This window comes from Ruditapes philippinarum, unplaced genomic scaffold (genome assembly GCF_026571515.1).
Source record: "Ruditapes philippinarum isolate M1 unplaced genomic scaffold, ASM2657151v2 ctg767_1_1_1_1, whole genome shotgun sequence".
Classification (NCBI taxonomy): Eukaryota; Metazoa; Mollusca; class Bivalvia; order Venerida; family Veneridae; genus Ruditapes; species Ruditapes philippinarum.
In genome coordinates, this window is record NW_026866214.1 from 255,284 (window position 1) to 275,274 (window position 19,991).

The 19,991-nt window shown below is 33.8% G+C and overlaps 1 protein-coding gene across 1 annotated transcript in view; it reads right to left on the reverse strand.

The window, feature by feature from the left end:
• Window positions 1-364: 364 nt before the first annotated feature.
• The window catches only part of LOC132731742 (transcription elongation factor SPT5-like), a 30,292-nt gene continuing 10,665 nt past the window's right edge, over window positions 365-19,991 (reverse strand). The window contains exons 10-24 of the mRNA XM_060717993.1: window positions 19,115-19,179; window positions 18,526-18,631; window positions 17,882-17,957; window positions 17,292-17,605; window positions 16,200-16,297; window positions 15,399-15,468; window positions 12,476-12,601; window positions 11,679-11,807; window positions 9,483-9,663; window positions 8,995-9,100; window positions 7,133-7,363; window positions 6,285-6,427; window positions 5,630-5,874; window positions 4,202-4,297; window positions 365-2,133 (exon numbers count right to left, since the gene is read on the reverse strand). Of these exons, the coding sequence (XP_060573976.1) occupies window positions 1,990-2,133; window positions 4,202-4,297; window positions 5,630-5,874; window positions 6,285-6,427; window positions 7,133-7,363; window positions 8,995-9,100; window positions 9,483-9,663; window positions 11,679-11,807; window positions 12,476-12,601; window positions 15,399-15,468; window positions 16,200-16,297; window positions 17,292-17,605; window positions 17,882-17,957; window positions 18,526-18,631; window positions 19,115-19,179 (2,130 nt within the window). The 3' untranslated portion in view covers window positions 365-1,989. The remainder of the gene's footprint in view (window positions 2,134-4,201; window positions 4,298-5,629; window positions 5,875-6,284; window positions 6,428-7,132; window positions 7,364-8,994; window positions 9,101-9,482; window positions 9,664-11,678; window positions 11,808-12,475; window positions 12,602-15,398; window positions 15,469-16,199; window positions 16,298-17,291; window positions 17,606-17,881; window positions 17,958-18,525; window positions 18,632-19,114; window positions 19,180-19,991) is intronic.

Here is a 19,991-nt window from a genome sequence, read left to right on the forward strand (position 1 = left end):
TACACTGAGGTCCAAAAATATATAATTTGAAAATCGTACATAGATCATTTGGGGAACTTTAAAGATAGATAATATATGAAATAGTTAATAATCATATTGAAAATTCATTTGAAAATCGATAGTCAGTAAATTCAGTCGTACAAGTTAAAAGTATCTTTCTTTTTTAATCTGGCATTAAAACGTATAATTCTAGAGAAACGGCTGAAAATATGCACAAAAGTAGTTGGTATATACCTACATCAAGGGGTATAAAAAATCTCGAAAAAATCCAATCCTGTCTTGGCAAAAAACACGCTCACTGGAGTCCCTTTAACAACAATAATCCAGGAATTATTTATAGAATAAATAATGAACAAATAAGCAATAACTTCCATCGTTTATTCAGCTGTTTTTTCTTCTCTCTTCAAAGCACTTAACGTTTATCAAAGCGTTTACAAACCATGTCCTTATATTCCTAACATAAATGTGAAATCTTGAAATTCAAAATTCAAAAAGAAAAAAAAATCAAATCTACATTAATGAAAACATGTATGAACGTGAAATGAAACAAAACTAAACTTAAACTTGATTTTTATGGAAATATTTAAAAACAATTACAAAGGCAAGTAAAAAAACAGAAATGAATGGATTACTAAGGATCAAGATACTTGTAAGAAATCAGGAATCACACTTTGCTTTCCAAGGAACTCTTTAACGCTGAAACTAGTGAATTTATTTATGGACTTGTCCAATACTTTGGAACTGCCCATTATCATTTTAGGGATATCATGATGAAAATTGAGCTCTGAACCTTTGGTCTGATGAATTCCTTAAATGGACTTGTCCAACTTTTAATTTTGGAACTGCCCATTACCATCTTTGGGGATGTCAAGATGAATAATAAATAAGTTGGTCAGCCACCAGTAGGCTGGCCTGGCTTTATACTGGTGGCAAAGGCTGATCATATTTTGGTTCCAAAAGTGGAAGGGTTAACCTTATATTTCAAGTACATGACTTAAATTTGTGTATCTCGGAACAAAGTTTTAAAAATAATTTTATCAATGAACAATTATATTGTTTTCAAGCCTTATTTGGCTCAAGAAACAAATCAAACTCAGATTTGACTGCAGAAATTTACCTTTTCCTATCAAAAACCTTTAATAACCATTGAAAGCACAACATGTGAACATATAAAAATATTATTTAACATGATTAAGTGAGCATTTATAAAAGAAAATCATTGTAAGAAAAAGCAATGAAAGACAAAAACAATATTACTTCCATCAAAACTGCAAAAACATGTAAACTTTTTCAGCAATGTATTTAAGGTCACCAGCCTGGGACCTTTGACTTGATAAATGAGTGATTACATTTTGATGATCAAATTTTGTGCGATAAATGTGGTTGATTTGGGTTTTTTTACCAAAAAAAAAAAGAGCAATGCATTGAAAACTCTTAACAAAAAATGTTGTTTTTTTTTAAATAAAAAGACATATTCAAATTCAAACACAAAATAATTGCATTGTTTTAAAGAATTTTCTTTCCTGCCTTTATCTTTTGATCACATAAATATTAAGACAACAATTTTCAATACTTAATTAGAATATCTGAACAAAAAACTTAAACTATAATAAGTGCAAATAAAATAAATTTTGCAATTCAATGCAAAATTTCTTAACATGGTGAAATTGACTTATAAAAAAAACATGTTTTTTTTTCCAATTTGTTTTCGTATGTTAAATCTACATGTGACCTCCAAACCACAGTTTTCTCTTGTCATTTTTTTCACACTTGTTGTGCAATATGTGTATATAAGAAAATTTATGTTCAGATTTGACCACAGATTTATTTTACATGTAATTAAGATCCGTGATTTAACACAGAGCCACTAGGGACTCTGAAAATCTTTCTGCACATTTCTTGTACCATATAAGCTTATGGAATAAGACATATTCTAAATCAGTCTTGTAATGTACGAAACACTGTTATTTGTTATTATAAAATCTAGATTTAACTCGGCATTTTGCACAGATATCTAATGGGCAACATTTTTATGTTCTTTTCTCCACCATCAAGTTTGATTACTCCTTCTCCTCCGTCTATACTCAGTAAAGACCCAGTTGCCTCCCTTTCCTCACCTAGAATAACTTTGGCCTGAAAAAACCATGAATAATTTAAACAAGAGGGCCATGATGGCCCTGAGGTCGCTCACCTGTATATAGGCCGCCCCAACCCCCCCCCCCCCCCAAACATTGCAGGGCCAATTTAACCAAAGGGCTTTTATTTGCACAAACTTGGTAGACACCCATAAGAAGATGTTTCATGCTAAACATCTAAGCTCTAGCTCATTGGGCTATTTAACAGAAGAATTTTTTAAAGTTTTTACTATACACATATAGTTAAAAACAATGACACGCCTGGGGCCGGGCCAGTTATGACCCCAGGGTTTTTATTTGAACAAACTTTGTAGACACTTACTAGAATATGTTTCATGCTTAATATCTAAACTCTAGCTATTTGGGTTTTTTCAAAGAAGATTTTAAGTTTTTGCTATACACATATAAGGAAAATCAATGACCCCGGGGCAGGGCCAATTTTGACCCCAGGTCTTTTATTTGAACAAACTTTGTAGACACTCACTAAAAGATGTTTCATGCTTAATATCTTAACTCTAGCTATTTGGGTTTTTTCAAAAAAGATTTTTTAAGTTTTTGCTATACACATATAAGGAAAATCAATGACCCCCGGGGCCGGGCCAATTTTGACCCCAGGGCTTTTATTTGAACAAACTTGGTCGACACCTATTAGAACATGTTTGATGCTAAATATCTTAACCATAGCTCTTTGAGTTCTTTAAAAGAAGATTTTTAAGTTTTTACTATATGCATATATAGGGAAAAATCAATGACCCCCCCGGGCGGGGTCAATTTTGACCCCAGGGCTTTTATTTGAACAAACTTGGTAGACACTTATTAGAACATGTTTCATGCTAAATATCTTATCTCTAACTCTTTTGGTTCTTTAAAAGAAGATTTTTTAAGTTTTTACTATATGCATATAGGGAAAATCAATGACCCCCTGGGGCGGGGCCAATTTTGACCCCAGGGCTTTTCTTTGAACAAACTTGATAGACACCTATTAGAACATGTTTGATGCTCAATATCTTAGCCATAGCTCTTTGAGTTCTTTAAAAGAAGATTATTTAAGTTTTCACTATATGCATATAGGGAAAATCAATGACCCCCGGGGCGGGGCCAATTTTGACCCCAAGGCTTTTATTTGAACAAACTTGGTAGACACTCACTAGAAGATGTTTCATGCCAAATATCTAAGCTCTAGCTCTTATGGTTTTTTAAAAGAAGATATTTAAAGTTTTTTCTTTCGATTGCCATGGCAACCAGAGTTCTGCATGGAATTAAATTCTTTGAACAATTTTTAAAGGTGACCACCAAAGGAACATTCCTGTGAAGTTTGGATGAAATTGGCCTTGTGGTTTATGAGGTGATGTCATTTAAAGTAAAAGTTTACGGACGCCGGACGGACGGACGGACGCCGGACGAAAAGCGATCACAAAAGCTCACCCTGTCACTTTGTGACAGGTGAGCTAATAAAAATATGAATCTAAGCACAAGAAATTTCACTGCATAATTCTCAATGATTCTTTCATTTTCTATAAAATATGAATCTAAGAGCAATTTCAATGCATACATTTTTCTCAGGGTTTCTTTTTTCAAATTTATCTTTTAGTTTTACATGGGCAAACTTTTCCCATTAAAGGGGCTCCACTGAGATCAAAAAGCCTAAAACCATGAAATTATAAATTATTAAAAACATCAAGAGCTGCATTTAAACCGGGGAAAACGTATAAAAGATAATTAAGAATAAATAAAGACTCACTATTGAAGTGCAAAAAAAATAATTTGTACAAGATTCTCAGCTTGGTATTGGTGAAATAATTAATTTCATGGGTCAATTTGCATGATAAAAATGATTATTCTGGGAAAATGGATTAAGGGAATAATCTGAAATTTTGCAAGCAAGTTTTTAGTCCAGACATACTTCCAATGGTACACAAATCTCGAAAAATCATTTCCAGTTCCTGTGAAAAATCTGCATAGCCTTTTTAAGTGTCATATTACCTTAAAACTTTGCATAGCCTACATTTAAATTATGCATAGCTCACATTTAGAATTTGTATAGCCTGGTTAAGTGAAATCTTTACCTTATCATTTTTCTCAGGTAGCACAGGTTCTAGATGCTCACATGATACATTGACAACCTTATCTTCTTCTGGTAGGAACACGGAGCACATACCTCCCTGATATACATAATATATACATAAAATATACATAATATATACATAAAATATACATAATATATACATAAAATATACACAAAATATACATAATATATACATAAAATATACATAAAATATACATAAAATATACATAATATATACATAATATATACATAAAATATACATAAAATATACATAATATATACACAAAATATACATAAAATATACATAATATATACATAAAATATACATAAAATATACATAATATATACATAATATATACATAAAATATACATAAAATATACATAATATATACACAAAATATACATAAAATATACATAAAATATACATAATATATACATAAAATATACATAATATATACATAAAATATACATAATATATACATAAAATATACATAAAATATACATAATATATACATAAAATATACATAAAATATACATAAAATATTCATAATATAGACACAAAATATAGTAATATTTGTACATTGTATATGTATACATTTATTGATATCCAAGACTTATTTCTGAAATTTGACTCTTGCTAGAGCCTTTTTGAAATTTTTATCTCACAAGTAAACTTGCTAATGTATAGGTGACATTGTAAAAAGATTTCTGAACATTACTGACTTTGTCAATCACTTATGGCACTTTTTTTTTAATCATATTTACAATATTGAACTTTTTCAAGTATAAACATCTAACTATCATGCTAGCTTGACAAAATGTTAGTTTATACAGAATTAATTATAGTTTGATTGTGTAGGAAGTCATTAGCTTATAGACACACTCTTGAATGTGTTCCTGGAATCAACAAGTACTGAGCTATGAGTGAAAAAATTCATGCTCAAGAAAACAACAATTTGCCCCCAACTTGATTTGAACCCTTTACGGAAAACAATCCTTTGATTAATAGTCTGTTGTATTAAGCACTCGGCAATGCTGCCATCTACAGAATGTTAGTGACTCTACCCATGTGCCACCTGATAGAAATATTCTAAAACACGGAAAATCTGGGTCTTGCTCTTCTAATCCTGGGGTACAAAGAAACTTTTACAGTCAAAGCTTGCTAAATATATCAATAATAACATGTTGATCACTCTATTCTGATTGGAAGTGCACCATGAAGCTATAATGATAAAGTTTTTTTGTACCCTGTGATTAGATGGGGAAAAACCTACATTTGACAAGTTCTGAATTACACCTACTAAATAATGCATGATAGTTCATGTGTGGTCTTTCAGCAGCAGGAAAGCTCCAAAAAAAGTGCTTCACAAGTAAGCTTACATCAATAATGTTTAAACTAAACAAACTATGCACCAAACTATACACATACCGTGACACTTCTAATCACTCCAGTCTGGTGTATCAAATCAGCATCGTCATGCGTTTCTTTGATCCGGACTTCAATCTCTGTTGTGTGCCAGTCTGCATTTATATGGTCCATGGCTGTACCTGGCGTCTGTGGAGTGAAAGGAGCCCCTGGGGTCATAGGACTGTAGCCAGCGTATCCGCTAGGGGACGGGGAGGCTTGGTATCCCAGGGGACTAGGCGATGAACCACCCAGACCAGGACTGTTTGCTGAAATACAAAAATATAATTAACCTAGAATTTCAATGATAAAAATCATGGTAAGAAATAAATAACTAATTTCCAGCGAGCTTCAGGTTTTCTTATAAAATGTTTTTGAATGCATGTTGTGTCAATTAATATCACTTCACCTACATATAAAGTATCATTCCTCTTCAACAGCAAGACTATATTATTCAACAAATCTTATTAATTCTAGCTAGAATATGTCTAATATGTCACATGAAGAAATACAATAGTTTATGGCACACGTCACAAGCATTAGCCATGCCAGTCTGCATTTCTAATACACCTCAATATTGTCTACAGCTCAAGCTATAACTTAGAAACATACAGATTAAATTTCAAAACTCCATTCCATTCTGCAAGTTATTCTGTGTTAACTGCTATTAAATACCAACCTTGATATGACGAGCCTGGAGATGGGTTGTATGGAGAATAAGCACTACCAGGGGTCTGTGGTGTAAAGGGGCCACCGACAGGGCTGTGCACATCGGAGGCAGGTGACACTGTATCATCCAACTGATAGTCAAAATCTTGAGATCTGTAAAACAAATTGTTCTTTTATTTACTAGAATATATTAGCAGAATGGTTAAATTTAGAATTGTGTAACTATATAGAAAACTTTTCAGCACTTTTGGTGAAGAAAGACCAAAGATGCCTCTTTATGCATTATTTCAGGCACAAGTGTGCACTTAAGTAGAACTACCAAACCTTTTGTTAGCTATAGCTTACTTTCATATAAGAATCCAGTCTTCAAGGGTAGTAATTCATGCTGAAGTTATGTTAAAATCAATGCAGGAGTTGTATGTCTTTGCTGGAAGCTATCTCCTTTTCTGTTTATTTTGAAAAACAGGTTGGCTTTTTTTTGGGTTGAGTTTTACACAGCACCAACACTGTAATGGTCATATGGCAACTTTCAAGCTTTACTGATGGAGAGAGACCTCTGGTGAGTAGATCTGAGTAGAACCAACAATGTTCCCTAACCTTGCTGGATAGCTCCCTCATATGAAAGTATCCAAAGTCCTTGACGTGATCCAACCTAACAATTGGTTTTAAGTCAACAACCTTAACCACTGGGCAATGGATGCTTCTGGGTATTCAACAGATTACATTCAGAAATTACTCAGAATCAATGAAATTTCAAACAAAACACCAAATCAAATGTTATGCCAATGTCACGACCCATATGAGTAGTACAGCTCTATTTTTCTCTGAACAGTCAAACTAAATAAAGACAGAACATACCTGCTTGGGGTATTAGCATTAGCTGGATCCCAGGCACCAGATCTACCGGGAGTTCCACTACCTTCATGTTGTGGAGTCTGGGAACCATAATGAGGAGTCCGGCTCCCGTCATGTAGAGGAGTCTGTGATCCATACATGGGAGTACGGGAACCATACATAGGTGTCTGACCACCATATACTGGTGTCCGGCCTCCATATGTAGATGTCCTTCCACCACTTGGTCTGCCACCACTGAAAGACATTAAAATTTAGTAGCAAATAAGGAATTGTTAATTTTAAAAAACAAGAGGGCCATGATGGCCCTAAGGTCGCTCACCTGTATGTAGGCCCTCCGAGCAGGACCAGTTTGAACCCCAGGGCTTTTATTTGAACAAACTTGAAAGACACCTATAAGAAGATGTTTCATGATGTACACACTTATAATGAAAAACAATGATCTGCCCTCCCCTACCCCCGGCAGGGCCAATTTAAACAAGGGCTTTTATTTGAACAAACTTGGTAGACACCCATAAGAAGATGTTTCATGCTAAACATTTAAGCTGTAGCTCATTGGGTTTTTTAAAAGAAGATTTTTTAAGTTTTTACTATACACATAATAGTTAAAAACAATGACACCCCTGGGGCGGGGCCAGTTTTGACCCCAGGGCTTTTATTTGAACAAACTTTGTAGACACTTACTAGAACATGTTTCATGCTTAATATCTAAACTCTAGCTATTTGGTTTTTTTTCAAAGATGTTTTTTAAGTTTTTCCTATACACATATAAGGAAAATCAATGACCCCCGGGGCAGGGCCAATTTTGACCCCAGGGCTTTTATTTGAACAAACTTTGTAGACACTCACTAGAAGATGTTTCATGCTTAATATCTTAACTCTAGCTTTTAAGGTTTTTTCAAAGAATACTTTTTAAGTTTTTGCTATACACATATATAAGGAAAATCAATGACCCCCGGGGCAGGGCCAATTTTGACCCCAGGGCTCTTATTTGAACAAACTTGATAGACACCCATTAGAACATGTATCATGCTAAATATCTTAGCTCTAGCTCTTTTAGTTCTTTAAAAGAAGCTTTTTTAAGTTTTTACTATATACATATAGGAAAATCAATGACCCCCTGGGCAGGGCCAATTTTGACCCCAGGGCTCTTATTTGAACAAACTTGGTAGACACCCATTAGAACATGTTTCATGCTAAATATCTTCGCTCTAGCTAATTGGGTTTTTTAAAAGAAGATAATTAAAGTTTTTTCTTTTGGTTGCCATAGCAACCAGAGTTCTGCATGGAATTAAATTCTTTGAACAATTTTTAAAGGTGACCACCAAAGGAACATTCCTGTGAAGTTTGGATGAAATTGGCTTAGTGGTTTATGAGGAGATGTCATTTAAAGTAAAGGTTTACGGACGGACGGACGCCGGACGGACAGACGGACGCTGGACGAAAAGCAATCACAAAAGCTCACCCTGTCACTTTGTGACAGGTGAGCTAAAAATGCTATAACCATGTTATATTGATGAGGTTGTTTTTTCTCCCTTTTTGTCTTTGTGTTTTGTTTGAATATATTTTGTTCTTCTAAATTTCTATGTTGAAATCAGCAAATAAAAGCTTTATTGCTTTTAAACGTTTGTGCATAAGAAGTATTCCAAATTAATAGAATTGACCATTTTTATCAAACCAGGATATGCTTTATATGGTTCTACTGGTGTTTCATATAAAAATAATTCATACTAGTTCATAACAATGTACATGTATGTGGCATACAGTCTGAAAATACGCAATTCAAGTACTTACATATACATTTCAAGACTGAAAATACACATTTCATGTCTGAAAAATACAATTCAAATCTGACAAAAGTAACATACGTGAGGGACGCCAGACGAGATTTGTCCACTGAGATGGTTTTACAGCTAGCATGAAGTTCTACTCTAGCAGTAGATTCTGTAGAATCCTTCACAATACCAATATAACCTACAGATACAAGAAAGGTCATCAAAAATACCAATACAACCTATAGATACAAGTAGGTATTCTTTCTAAGTGACTTTTTATCAAATCTATTACAAAGTATTAAATAATCAAGCAATTCAAAATATAGCAAACAGTTTTTCATGAAGTGTAAAATTCAAATTTTTTTTTTAGTGATTAAAATTGCTAATTTAGCAAATTGAAGATTTTTATAAAAATGATGTTCACTAGTTATCAAAGTATCATATAAATTTAGCAGAAAAGGAAGTAGAAATATGTGAATATTTAACATCGCAAATAAATCTGAAATCTTCAATCTACAAAATTCTGACTTTGTAAAAAAAACTGATTTTATATTAGTAGAATGATGATATGATTTGTTTACCTTTGAAGGGTCCTTGAACAATTCTCACAGTTTGACCAATCATTTCTCTGTCTCGCTTCATGCCCGGGCCTCCTCCACCTCTGCCCCGCCCAGGTGTAGACCCGCCTCCACCACTACCAGGATGGGCGGGGCTAGACAGACGTGGTGACATAAAACCTGGCAACCCAACTGACACATTCGACTGAAATTTTCAACAAAAAGAAAGTAAACAAAATTAAATAAGTTGATATATATAAAATGAACTTCATGCAGTTAAATTAAGTTGGGTTTAGGAGCTTCTGTAGAAACCATTAGAATCAATTAAAGGGCATAAAGATACAATTTGTAAAATATATTTGAAGATTTTTTGCAAAAACTCAACAATCATGTTATTGTCATATCCTTATGACGGTGTCTGGACGGAACTTTATAAGTTTTTCTCTTCTTTACCTCACGTGAATTATATATGAACAAGCAATTATCATAGTATTGCAAGCAATCCATAGTCCCCTACCGGATAGAACCCCATCAGCATTCTGAAGGGCCATTGGCCATTCACTGATGTGTAAATTTTTCTCTATTTTAAGTAAATTTGTTGGAAATGTTCTTTAAAAGTGATCACAGGAAAATGTTTTTATGAACAGACAGACAGACGAACTGAAGGACACTCTAAAGTTAATATTTGAAACATCCCTGTTACCAAAATATAACATTTTAAAAAGCAAAATTCTTAAAGAGGAGATAACTCTGGAATTAAAGATGCAATTTCATAAAAAGTTTCAGCTCTTTTTGACTAGTCACAAATATTGTTATATTTGCCATGTTTTAAGCCTATTTGTTGCCAAGGCAACCAATATTTTTTCAAAATAGGGGGAACTGATAAGACCTGCATAATCTCAAGATTGCCATCTACCCATATGTCAAGTTTCATAAAAATATTTCCAGTACTTTTTGAGTTACCACTGGATTCAGTTTATGTGTAAAATTTGCCATATTTTCAGTCTATGTGTTGCCATAGCAACCAGAATTTTCAACATAGGAAGAAAAGAAAAAGACGTGTATAATCTCAAGACTGCCATCTACACATATTACAAATTTCATAAAAATATTTCTATTACTTTTTGCGTTAACACTGGGTCCAGTTTATGTGTAAAAATTGCCACATTTTCAGTCTATTTGTTGCCACAGCAACCAGAATTTTCAACATAGGAAGAAAAGAAAAAGACGTGCATAATCTCCATACTGCCATCTATCCATATATCAAGTTTCATAAAAATATTTCCAGTACTTTTTGCGTTATCACTGGATCCAGTTTATGTGTAAAATTTGCCATATTTTCAGCCTATTTGTTGCCATAGCAACCAGAATTTTGAACATAGGAAGAAAAGAAAAAGACGTGCATAATCTCCATACTGCCATCTATCCATATATCAAGTTTCATAAAAATATTTCCAGTACTTTTTGCGTTATCACTGGATCCAGTTTATGTGTAAAATTTGCCATATTTTCAGCCTATTTGTTGCCATAGCAACCAGAATTTTGAACATAGGAAGAAAAGAAAAAGACGTGCATAATCTCCATACTGCCATCTATCCATATATCAAGTTTCATAAAAATATTTTCAGTACTTTTCAAGTTATCGCGGGATCCAGTTTTGTGGACGGACGGACTGACGGACGGACAGACAGACGGACGGACAGACGGACGGACAGACGGACGGAGGGTAAACCTAAAGTCCCCTCCGGTAAACCGGTAGGGGACTAAAAATATTCCCTAGCAAAACATTCATATGCTATTCATATGCTATTTTTAATAAATAGTTCTACCACTTTATAAGAAAATATACCAACATTATTTTTCCAATTTTCATATTTGTAGAGATAAAACAATGATTTAAACAGGACTGGTGAGGAACACGCGTACAACACCTGGTCAAGTTTTATGATTTGATTTGCTACTAGTTTTAGGTAATATAATACTCTTCATCAGACTTAAGAATATATGAAATTTGAACCAATGAAGTACTGTTTATTAGGGATACTTTTTTTAGTCTTGTTGCTATAAATAGAAATATTGTTGCTAAAAATAAATTCAGTTTTGGCACAGTTCCAACAAACTTATTCACTAGTGTATCATATGTATAGTTAAATATCTAAAGAATCACAAGTTAATTAAGCTTTGTTAAATATTCCGTAGAAATAGAGTTAAACTACAAACCTTTGACTGTCCGCCAGCCAGGACAAGATGACGTGTCTTGCAAACGAAGTATCCTCCATTCTCAGTCATTTTTCTTGACAACAGGAAGGCGTAGCTTCTATACAAATGTTTGATTTCTCCATCACGACCCTGAAAACATAATATAAATACATTGAACCTTTCTTTAAATTTCTGTAGAACGTGCTAGTACCTTAACATTTGATATTATAATAGCATTCTAGGTATTTTAAAATGATTTTTGTTATTTATATGTAACAAGTAGAGGCTTCCATGACCAACTAGTTAAGGTTTCTGACTTCAAATCACTTGCCAAAAAAGCCAAATATTTGGTTCAGGCGAACACTTTATAACAAATTTAGACTGTCAGAAACAATCCTGAACATAAAGCTGTGACCTTTATTACTGAATCCCACCTGTTAAGATACATGTGACAAATGTTTTTAATTAACTTTCATGCCCACACATGAAATCTTTTTCAATTCTAGTAGCTCAGATATAATAGGCACACACAACTGAGTTTAGAAGAGTGTAATAATAAAGGTTTTGTTTGTTTGTTCGATTGGGTTTTATGTCACACTGACTCAGTATAGGTCATATGGAGACATTCCAGCTTCACTGGTGGAGGAAGACAAGAATAGGCACCTGAGTAGAACCATCGATGTTTTGTAAGCTAGCTGGATAGCTTCCTCGTATGAAAGAATCCAGTCCCTATTAAAATTCAAACCCACAGCGATGAGAGGCAAGTGGTTTGAAGTCAATGACCTTAACCATCAAATAGATTGTAAAAGTTTACATACCGAATGTGGCCCATCCACTACTTTGACGATATCTTTCACTGATACATTATTATTTTCTGAGTCAAGCGCTACAGCGTGTTTTGTATCCTTCTTTCTAGTGATAGCTTGAGGTTTTACATTCTGCACCTATAAGAGAACATACATATTGTAAACCAAAAATCATCATACATGACATGTAATAATGGTTTTTTATTGTTCATTTTTGCACTTACGTAGCACAATGTATTTTGTCTTCATCTTTATCCAGTAATTTTTTTAATAAAACTAGAACTATCACTAAATGTGATTAATACCCCCACACGTCTGCTTCGGAAATGAGGATGTTACTAGTAACAGAATACCTTGTAAAAGAATTGAAACATAGAGTTATGGTTGTGGGCAATTAAAGATAATTGTCGTTCATGTATGTTGCATTTCCTTTCAATGTGGTTGGCCATTGATGAAGTTTAATTGAATTACTCTGTAATAAGTCCAGAAAGACAAAGAAAAAGAACAAAGGGCAATAACTCTACAAATACTGAAGATAGAGTTATAGTTCTTGTGCACAGCACTTCCTCTTATTGTGCTTGACCATTGTATGAAGTTGTTTTGAATTCCAACCAATACGTTTTAAGTTATGCTCCGGACAAGAAAAAGTATCAAAGGGCAGTAACTCTGTATTTTGTCAAAATGGAGTTATGGCTCTTGTGCACTGCACTTCCTTTGAATGTCCTTGACAACTGTATGAAGTTGTACTGAATTCCAAACAGTAGTTTTCAAGTTATGCTCTGGATAAGGAAAAGTAACAAAGGGCAATAACTCTGTAATTAGTCAAGATGGAGTTATGGTTCTTGTGCACTGCACTTTCCCTTATTGTGCTTGACCATTGTATGAAATTGTTTTGAATTCCAACCAGTAGTTTTCAAGTCATGCTCTGGACAAGGAAAAGTAACAAAGGGCAGTAACTCTGTAATAAGTCAAGATTGAGTTATGGTTCTTATGCACTGCACTTCCTCTCAATGTGCTTGTCCATTGTATGAAGTTATAATGAATTCCAACAGTAAGTCTTCAAGTTATGGTCCGGACAAAAGAAAGCAATGGAAAAGTAACAAAGGGCAATAACTCTGTAATTAGTCAAGATGGAGTTATGGTTCTTGTGCACTGCACTTCCCCTTATTGTGCTTGACTATTGTATGAAGTTGTTTTGAATTCCAACCAGTAGTTTTAAAGTCATGCTCTGGACAAAGAAAAGAAAAAAGGGCAGTAACTCTGTAATAAGTCAAAATGGAGTTATGGTTCTTGTGCACTGCACTTCCTCTCAATGTGCTGGACCATTGTATGAAGTTATAATGAATTCCAACAATTAGTCTTCAAGTTATGGTCCGGACAAAAGAAAGCAATGGAAAAGTAATAAAGGGCAATAACTCTGTAATTACTTTAGATAGAGTTATGGTTCTTATGCACTGCACTTCCTCTCAATGTGCTTGACCATTGTATGTAGTTATATTAAATTCCAACCATTAGTCTTCAAGTTATGCTCCGGACAAAAAAAAGAAGGCAATTGAAAAACAACAAAGGGCAATAACTCTGTAATTACTTTAGATAGAGTTATGGTTCTTGTGCACTGCACTTCCCCTTATTGTGTTTGACAATTGTATGAAGTTGTTTTGAATTCCAACCAGTAGTTTTCAAGTTATGCCACGGACAAGGAAAAGTAACAAAGGGCAATAACTCTGTAATAAGTCAAGATAGAGTTATGTTTCTTACGCACTGCACTTCCTCTCAATGTGCTTGACCATTGTATGTAGTTATATTGAATTCGAACCATTAGTCTTCAAGTTATGCTCCGGACAAGGAAAATACAACGGACAAAAAAAAAATGCAATGGAAAAGCAACAAAGGGCAATAACTCTGTAATTACTTTAGATAGAGTTATGGTTATTGTGCACTGCACTTCCCCTTATTGTGTTTGACAATTGTATGAAGTTGTTTTGAATTCCAACCAGTAGTTTTCAAGTTATGCCCCGGACAAGGAAAAGTAACAAAGGGCAATAACTCTGTAATTAGTCAAGATAGAGTTATGGTTCTTGTGCACTGCACTTCCTCTCAATGTGCTTGACCATTGTATGTAGTTATATTGAATTCCAACCATAAGTTTTCAAGTTATGCTCCGGACAAGGAAAATGCAACAGACGTCTGGACCGACCGACCGACCGACCACCGGGTGACTCCTATATACCCCCCCAAACTTCGTTTTTGGGGGTATAACAAAGCAACATTTTTAAAGTCACATCCTCACTTGCTTTGTACTTTTACATTTGAGCCACACCATGACAAAACCAACATAATGGGTTTGAGACCAGCATGGATCCAGACCAGCCTACGCATCCGCACAGTCTGATCAGGATCCATGCTGTTCGCTATTAGTTTCCCTACTTGTTATACAGTTTGTAAGCGAACAGCATGGATCCTGATCAGACTGCACGGATGCGCAGGCTGGTCTGGATCAATGCTGGTTGCAAACCCATTATGTTGGTTTTGTCATGGTGTGGCTCATTTATACTACTCATGTGGTTCATATGTTGCAAAAGTCAAAGAAAGGCAAAACGTTGATTTAAATTTTATGGCTGAATGGTTAACATGTTGGACTAGTAATCTAAGGAGTTTCCTTGAGCAATAAACTTTACCCTCATTACTTGGTATTGGTTAATTCCAGAAACAGATTTGAAAGTATAAAAGCTTAAAGCACCTTTCACATTCAAACTAATATAAATTCTGTATAAACTCATTTAGAAGAACAATAGTTCAGTAGCCCATGTGTAAAGTTATACATTATTTCACATAGTCAACATACAGACATTCAGTCTAAAACAGATTAATTACCAAGTCCTAGAGAAATTGATTACTGTAGTTACTAAAATATTAAAGTTATAGACAGACTTACTTTATTGTGCATACTTAAAACTTGGAAGTTTTCTTTCTCCAATCTTACAATAACCCCTACAGTCTGTGGACTGAAATAGAATAGAATATCATTTTCATATATTATTATAACATAGTGGATATATGTTTGTTTCACAGGTAAGATGGAAATATTTTACAGCGTGAACACAAGATGCCCATTGTGTAAATGCAAAAGCTGGTGTTCACGACTGAAAAATATTTGATCTTACATGCAAAAAAAAGGAATTTACTTTTCATTTCATGCGCTTTCAGTAGATTTAAGTCATTTTATAGTTTCACCGTGAAATTATCAAAACATTCAAAATTTCCTGTCTACTGAAAACCATGAAATAAAATGCAATAATAATTTGTAAACAACAGAAAATAGGTATATCATTATTGAACATCAGCATGAATAGACAGCTTATATTTCCTTCAACACTTGCCAACCAAAATGTCTTAAAAGGACTATTCTAAATCTGGACAAAACCATTTACTCATTCAAAACCATATTCCAACTCCATGAATATTCTGTCTGTTCTTGGTGTCTAACATGGTCGTGAAAGTTGTCTAACACGGTCAAATTACGTCCTGAAAGTTGTCTAACACGGTCAAATTACGTCCTGAAAGTTGTCTAACACAGTCAAATTACGTCCTGAAAGTTGTCTAACACGGTCAAATTACAAAATGTGGCAAGTTCCATTTTCTTGAGCCTGTTCATGGACGGCAGATGTTAATACAATATACCATCCATGCCTTAAGCACCCAGTTAAACAAAAGTCAAAACGTAAATGTAACTTACTCTAAATGCACAAGATCTCCAAACTGGAATTGTCCTAGAGAATCAACACCTGTGGCCATGTCAGCACACAACTGTAAATCCTTGGGTAAAACTTTCAACTGAAACAAAACAATGCAGTGAGTGTACCATGTCATTTCAGAGCTTTTTTTCATTCTATAGTAGGGGCCGATATAGTGCTGCTTTCCCAAAGAAAAATTGGTTAAAATCATACAGTTTTCCCCTAAAATCGAATTTACATCAAGTTTTTTCTTCCCCTTTTGCAAATATATCGTGTAATTTTTCCCCAAAAATTAAGGGCAGGGCTGCTTCCCCAATCTATGGAAAAAAATCCCTGCATTTTTATGTTGAGATTCAATTTTGGCAATATTAAAATTCATTGCACAACCCTCTCCTTTTTACAGAGAGAAAAAACCAAGAAACCCTTTAATGTATTATTCAGACAGAAATGGCACCTTGGAAGAATCAGTAATCTGCCTTGTACCAGCTAAACAGCTTCTTCACTTGAAATAATTCAATGTCCAGACTAACTACTTGTCACCCTTACCAAAGTTAATACCTTAAATGGACTTGTCCATCTATCACTTTGGACTAAGCCATTTATATTTTTAAGGAAAAGTTCGCAACTAAGCCATTCATACTTTTTAAGGAAAATTCTTGAAAAAAGTACTGCCTGAATATCTTACAGTGCAGACCATGATCATCCATGTCAGTTGATCTTGGTCTGCACTGATCATGTGGATAGTACAAGTTCCTGCCAGCAGACTATGGATTAAGCTTTGACCTCAAAGCATATCACTGATCATTACGCATATAGACGCCTAAAATTACCGGATGGGAACATGAGGCAAACGTTTTAACAGTCATATAAAATTCTGCTGACGACCGAGGCATGCTTGATAAAATTTTTTTATATAAGCAACAAACAATAGGGACATAGATATATAACAATACTAAACTCTCTAACTTTTAAAATTGAAAAAGTTTCAAATTTGTCTCAAAGGGAGACTACTATATATGCCACTTTATTTAAATACAATTACTAAAGTCTTGAGCTGAGGTAAGATGCATATGACTCATTATAATATAACGTACCTCGTGCATCGTAAGATCCGAGAACAACACAACGATATTATCCTCTACACGAACAATCAGTCCCGTGTCACCCTCGTACTTTCCTCCGATAACTTTCACGTGATCTCCGGTCTTGAAGTGTTTCTTTAACTCGTGGGCCGGAAACTCGAGCGGGTCTTTTTTAAGATCTTCGTGCTTTGGTATCATTGTGATTTTGTTCCCGTCTATACTGATAACCTTACCCTGGAGATGTATTAACTCCCCTTCGCACACCTCAACTACGTCCCCAGGCGTGAAATTGTGGGTAATCTCCCCTGAGCTTTTATCGGGAATTACTTAAAGCAAGTTAAGGAACAATACTCATTTTTTTCCAATCAAATACCACCCCCACAAAAAATAAGCGAAGATTGTTTTATAAAAAAACTAATTTATCCAGGTTATATTTTCCTATCTTATAAATAAAATGCAAGGCAATACTATTTTTACTATAAGTCATTGAAGTGCATTTTTTTCACATTTAAGTAAAAAAACAACAACAAAAAAACTGTGCCAATGTTCATTCAGGAACTATAAATAGATACAGTTTTAAATTGGTCTTTGTGAAAGGATACTGTCAATATTAATATTTTCTGGTTGGTCTTCAAACTTCTCTAATTCTGCTAGTGTGGGCTTAACACCCTCAGCTATCTGAAGAACACAAATCATGGAATTATGTTAATTTTCCTTGATGGAGTTTAGAAATACCCCTACAGTAGGGCCGGCTAGATTGGCTAAATACTAGAAATAAATCATACAGTATTAATGGGGAAAAGTTTTTTTTTATACCAATGAAATTACTGATAAGTATGATGCCCAAAAAGGCCCACAAGCCTGTTCCAACAGGATGTTTAATTTTTATATGAACTGGCAGTTATAAATTGCTTAAAATTTACAATTTATGAAACAAGTATGTTAATGTATTTGTTACGATGAATTAAATTGTTCCTGATTATCAAACTAATGCTAAAACTAAAAAGTCACCCTAGTGCAGCAACGGGTTAAGTGATATTAAATTTAATAGGAGTAAACCAGTTGTTGCATTTAGGTGACGATATGGACTTTTTAAATCACAAAACCTTTCTCCAAATCTAATACCTGCATTTAATGTTTAAAAATACCAGCATTTAGTATTTAAAAATAGCAGCATATAATGTTTAAAACAACAGGCATTTAATATTTAAAAATACCGGTATTTAATGTTTAAAGAATGACTTACAATTGCAGACATGGCAAATGGTTTGAATAGGAATCCTCTTCGACTGTACTTGTTGCCTTCAAATATAAAGAAATCTCCATCTCGTGAAGTCTCGCCACCAATGGCTCTAAAAAATGGACAGAAACCTTTCTTATTAAATTTTTATAAATCAAGTGCTGTTTTTACATTCATTTTGCAACAATCCTTTAAAAGCTCATTATGTCCAAGAAATTGTTTTATTCATATTTCTCATAATAAGACTTCACTGATAAACTGTGCATTGTGTGCCTGCTTTATTATTACAGTTATCTAAGAATCCCAGAAATCTCAAGTCAGTAAGACTTTTTATTTGGCTGGATTTTATGTCAAAAGCAGATTTTTAGTAAAAGGCAGATTTTGAAAGAAGCATGACACCCAGATGAAGAAAGGGGAAATTCATATGCATCCAACCTAAGAAGTGACGACATAAAAAAAGAGCTAAAAATACTTATAATAATTAACAATAGAGGCAAAAACATTAAAAGTAAGTTGATTTAAAAGATCCATAAGTCTCACACCCACATCCCTCTTCAGATGAAGGTGGGAGGTGATAGAAATTACATTAACTTACTTCACATCATCTATGTTAAATAATTTCTGTGCAGGTCTTCTTTTCTTCTTCCTTCTCTCCGCATCCTACAGTGTAAACAATACAACATAAGATACCCAACGTCAATATAAAACACTAAAATATAAACACAAAATAAGTGGGAAAAAATAAAGATAACCAAAATAAATTAATATGGAAATTACAGTAAATTATTTCTGTATAGAAACAAATTCATGGCTTGTATATTAGCAAGAAAATGTAAACATTTTTTAGTTTCTTTTCAAATAATATGTAGAGCTTGTATATATTTTCAAGACAAAGTGTTAGTAAAGACACTTCCAGTCAAAAATCTGTTAATAAATTTCAAAGTTTTGGTGGAATCCTTAAAAAGTTTGAAAATTTGTCACTGTAGATCTTGGTCAATAATGAAGACAATGGTAAATTTATTGTTGTTTTCTAACATTATGATATGATATAATAATATTATGATAAAGAATCTTAAATAAAGTGTCATTTAATTTAAATATAAATTTAACACCAGAGACTCAATTTAAATTATAATAAAAACAAGAGCTGTCGGTAGGACAGCATGCTCGACTATTCTTAGTGCTTGATAGTAAAAAAAATGCCTGATACAGTTACCTCCTCCTGTTTACAGGTTGGGGTCATGATGGTGAACAAGTGTGCAGAGTTTCAAAGCCATATGTCAATGGACTTTGAAAATATTTGAACTATTACAAAAACTTTAACGTAAATTCTAAGTCGAAAAAGGGGCATAATTCTGTCAAAATGCTTGATAGAGTTACCTCCTCCTGTTTACAGGTTGGGGTCATGATGTTGAACAAGCGTGCAAAGTTTCAAAGCCATATGTCAATGGACTTTGAAAATATTTGAACTA